Here is a 3,209-nt window from a genome sequence, read left to right on the forward strand (position 1 = left end):
TAAAAATACACCAGTAATATGGTGGAAGGTGCACATCTCTTATTAGAAAGGATAGGAAGGAAAGCTAAATCAAAAATGTTCAACTTACATCTTTCCCGTTTGCACTCATGTCACACTGTTGGGACCGATCCATTATGTTTAAACGCGTTGCTAATCCAGCTCTGAACAGGCTTTCACTAACAAAACAGTCCTTTGAGAAATGATGTCGGTACACGTCCTTCAAAAATCTAATAAACACTTAAGTGCATTTTCATACTATGGGACCTTTAATGAACCGGTCTGTGCCCGAGTTCGAGGCCAACCCAGCAAAGTGTGACCCTGAAACAATCATCATTTGTGATTGTGATTAACCTGTGTGGAGACCAATGTAAAGGAAATCAGTCCAATTTATTATTAAATCAATAATTGTTCATTATATTATTGCTACTGCTGAAACTGCCCAGGCACAATTTCCGAGAGAACAGCAGTTTCTAGTTCTGGTGTTATTTTGAGGTTTAATTACTAAGTTCATACTGTCACTCTAAGACTTGAATCCCTTTTTACTGCACCAACCGCCTACAGTGCATGAATATTTTTCCTGCTAATTAGTGCAAAACAAGAATTAGTAGGAAATTGTATCGTTCAAAAAATAAGCATGAAATGTGCGCAACTAGCTCTAAGGTTGCCCCAATTGCAGATAGTGTATTTAATTAAGTCTTATTACGGCTAAATGTAATCAGTGTTCACAAAAGCTCCTACTGTAATCGTGACGCAACTCTCAGTGTGAGTATCAGCAGAAATGCAAATTGAAACCGGGATGGGCAACTGGAAACCCGCACTCTCAGTGGCACCTTGATTCATTAAAATAAATAAGTACATTTTCAAAAGTTTCTTTATTTTGACAAACCCCTTATTTAATAAATACTGATAAATATTCAATATACATTTTCCGCACAAAAAAACCCGAAGGCTAAATGGTAAAAAAAAAAAAAAAAAACGAGAAACAAGTATATTAAAAACAAGGGGGGGGGGGGGGGGGTCAGTCAGTGAATAATGCTGAAGTGTGAATATGTGTCGACTGTTGTTTTAAGATGTAATCTCACCATTCATCATCAAACATACCATCTTAATAATATTGAAACTTTGAGAGTTGTTTTTTTTGTGGGGGGAATGCGTGATAGTAGATCTTTTATAAATGATAAATCTTATGAAAAATGCTACCCCCCCCCCCCCCCCCCCGCCCCCACAAATGCTTCAGACAAAATCGAGTGAACAATAAAGAACAAGTTTTTGGTTTAATAAGAAAAAGTCTTACAACAGTTGAAAAATAATGTATAGGCTACATTCCTTCACAAATGTACATGCGATTTACCGGCATCGGTATTTACCAAATCGTATTTTATATTTGTGCCGAGGTTAATCCACCAGCAAAAGCACTTTAACCAAAATGTTATTTTAAATGCTAGAATATTGTTCTAATCAATCATTTTTGTAATTTACAGTTTTACAAAGAAATAAGGAAATATTTAAGTACTCTGATGCCTTGAGATACAGCCCATTCAATAATGACATAATTCAATAGAATGTAAACAATTTTTGTCACAATGCATCAATTATAGTACCATTGGGCTGCTTTTTGAGGAGGGAATGTTGGCTATAATGTTCATTGCAACATCTCAACTCTTCTCAGTTATCAGTACGGCACTAATATTAATAATCCGTTACAGAGCATAAAAAATACATCACAGTGAGTAGTGTTGTATTATCTGTCTACATATGTTGCTGCACTGTTTGTATTTAGTTTGACAGTAAACGTCAACTGGGAGAGGCAAAAAAAGCTAACTTGAATCCTTTTTTTTTTTTATGCCAAACTGCTGCTTGTTGTGAAGTGTGTTGAATTTGCTGCCACCAAACAACCCTCGTATCGTAAGTTTCTGCTCACAAGTCAAAGCATAAAATCAGCCAAATCAACTCGTATCTCGAGAAGAAGAAAAAAGTCGAGTCACTGCATCTCAAGGCACAATTGTACATAATTAAATAAAAAATGTCAAATTCTAGTTCACAACAGTAAACGCACACTGAAATTCAAAGAGCCTGCGTTCAAGTACTTTATGATACAGGATGGCCTCGTCCTGTAATAAAACTTAGAATAAATGAACATAAGTACAAATCTTGACCTGCATGTCGCCACATGCTCTGTAAACACAGCCAATAATCACCAAACAAACAGAGAACGAGCAAATGAGCACAACATGCCTCTCAAAGACCTTTGGGAGTGTATTTTTGCTCAAACTTGGCTACGTCAAACTTGCGAAGGCAGCCTTTGTAGTTCATGTAGCGGATCTTTCCAAAAACATCTCTCTCTGCCCATCCTTGGTCGTGGATGCCACAAATAGACCACATACAACCTAAATGGAGGGTCAAGACACAAAAAAACGAGTGGAATCAATAAAGGAGACAGTGATTGGCTTCACCTGGCCTGTACAAAAGAACGGGTACGGCTGCGGCGTACCCACAAATCCGTTGGGGTCCTGGCCATCTAGCTCGTAGCGATCGTTGAGGTAGAGAGCGATGGAGAGCGCCTCCTCTGGTGAAGAAGTCCACTCCAGAATCTTTTTGGCCCAGTACATCCGCAGGAAGCCATGCATCTTGCCCTCGGAGACCATTTGATACTAAAGAAATGATGCAGCATTGTTATTATATTCACTCATTTGCTCCCAAAGCGTATAAATATGTATCCCAAAGACGTATTTATATGTTTTTGTTTTTATGCTAGAGCATACAGAAGGCTTTGATGCAGCCTCTGAACTCCAGAGAAAGGTTGAAGCAATGGTTGTTATTAGAAAAACGGCGAGCAGGTGGCAGCACAGCAAAAGAGATCAACCAGGGCCATGTTGCAAACAAGCTGATTTACCCACAGTTCTAAACAGATTTGTGAAATATGATGAAACTTAGCTAGATTCTAATGCTAATTGCAGCAAAACGTAAACAGATGGAAATACAGGTAGTCCTCTCGTTACGAACATCCGAGTTACGAATATTCGCAGATACGGACAAAGGCTGACTGATGTCCATAAAAGCTGTATTTTGCGTGCAAGTTAATATTTAAGTGCGCGCCACATCATACATTACGGTACGATACTGTAGTTCCCCTCTAAGCCACAACCCCGCCGAGCAGCACCGCGCTATTAGCGCATTTCAACTACCTCTCTGTCCGGCGAGAAACGGCA

At 38.9% G+C, this 3,209-nt stretch overlaps 1 protein-coding gene across 1 annotated transcript in view; it reads right to left on the bottom strand.

The window, feature by feature from the left end:
- Positions 1-1,248: 1,248 nt before the first annotated feature.
- Positions 1,249-3,209, bottom strand: part of cpdp (CPD photolyase) — a 14,448-nt gene continuing 12,487 nt past the window's right edge. The window contains exons 9-10 of the mRNA XM_086097735.1: positions 2,492-2,651; positions 1,249-2,387 (exon numbers count right to left, since the gene is read on the bottom strand). Of these exons, the coding sequence (XP_085953861.1) occupies positions 2,239-2,387; positions 2,492-2,651 (309 nt within the window). The 3' untranslated portion in view covers positions 1,249-2,238. The remainder of the gene's footprint in view (positions 2,388-2,491; positions 2,652-3,209) is intronic.

The sequence above is a fragment of the Leptonotus elevatus genome, chromosome 1 (assembly GCF_054856555.1).
Source record: "Leptonotus elevatus isolate MCC_2025b chromosome 1, RoL_Lele_1.0, whole genome shotgun sequence".
NCBI lineage: Eukaryota > Metazoa > Chordata > Actinopteri > Syngnathiformes > Syngnathidae > Leptonotus > Leptonotus elevatus.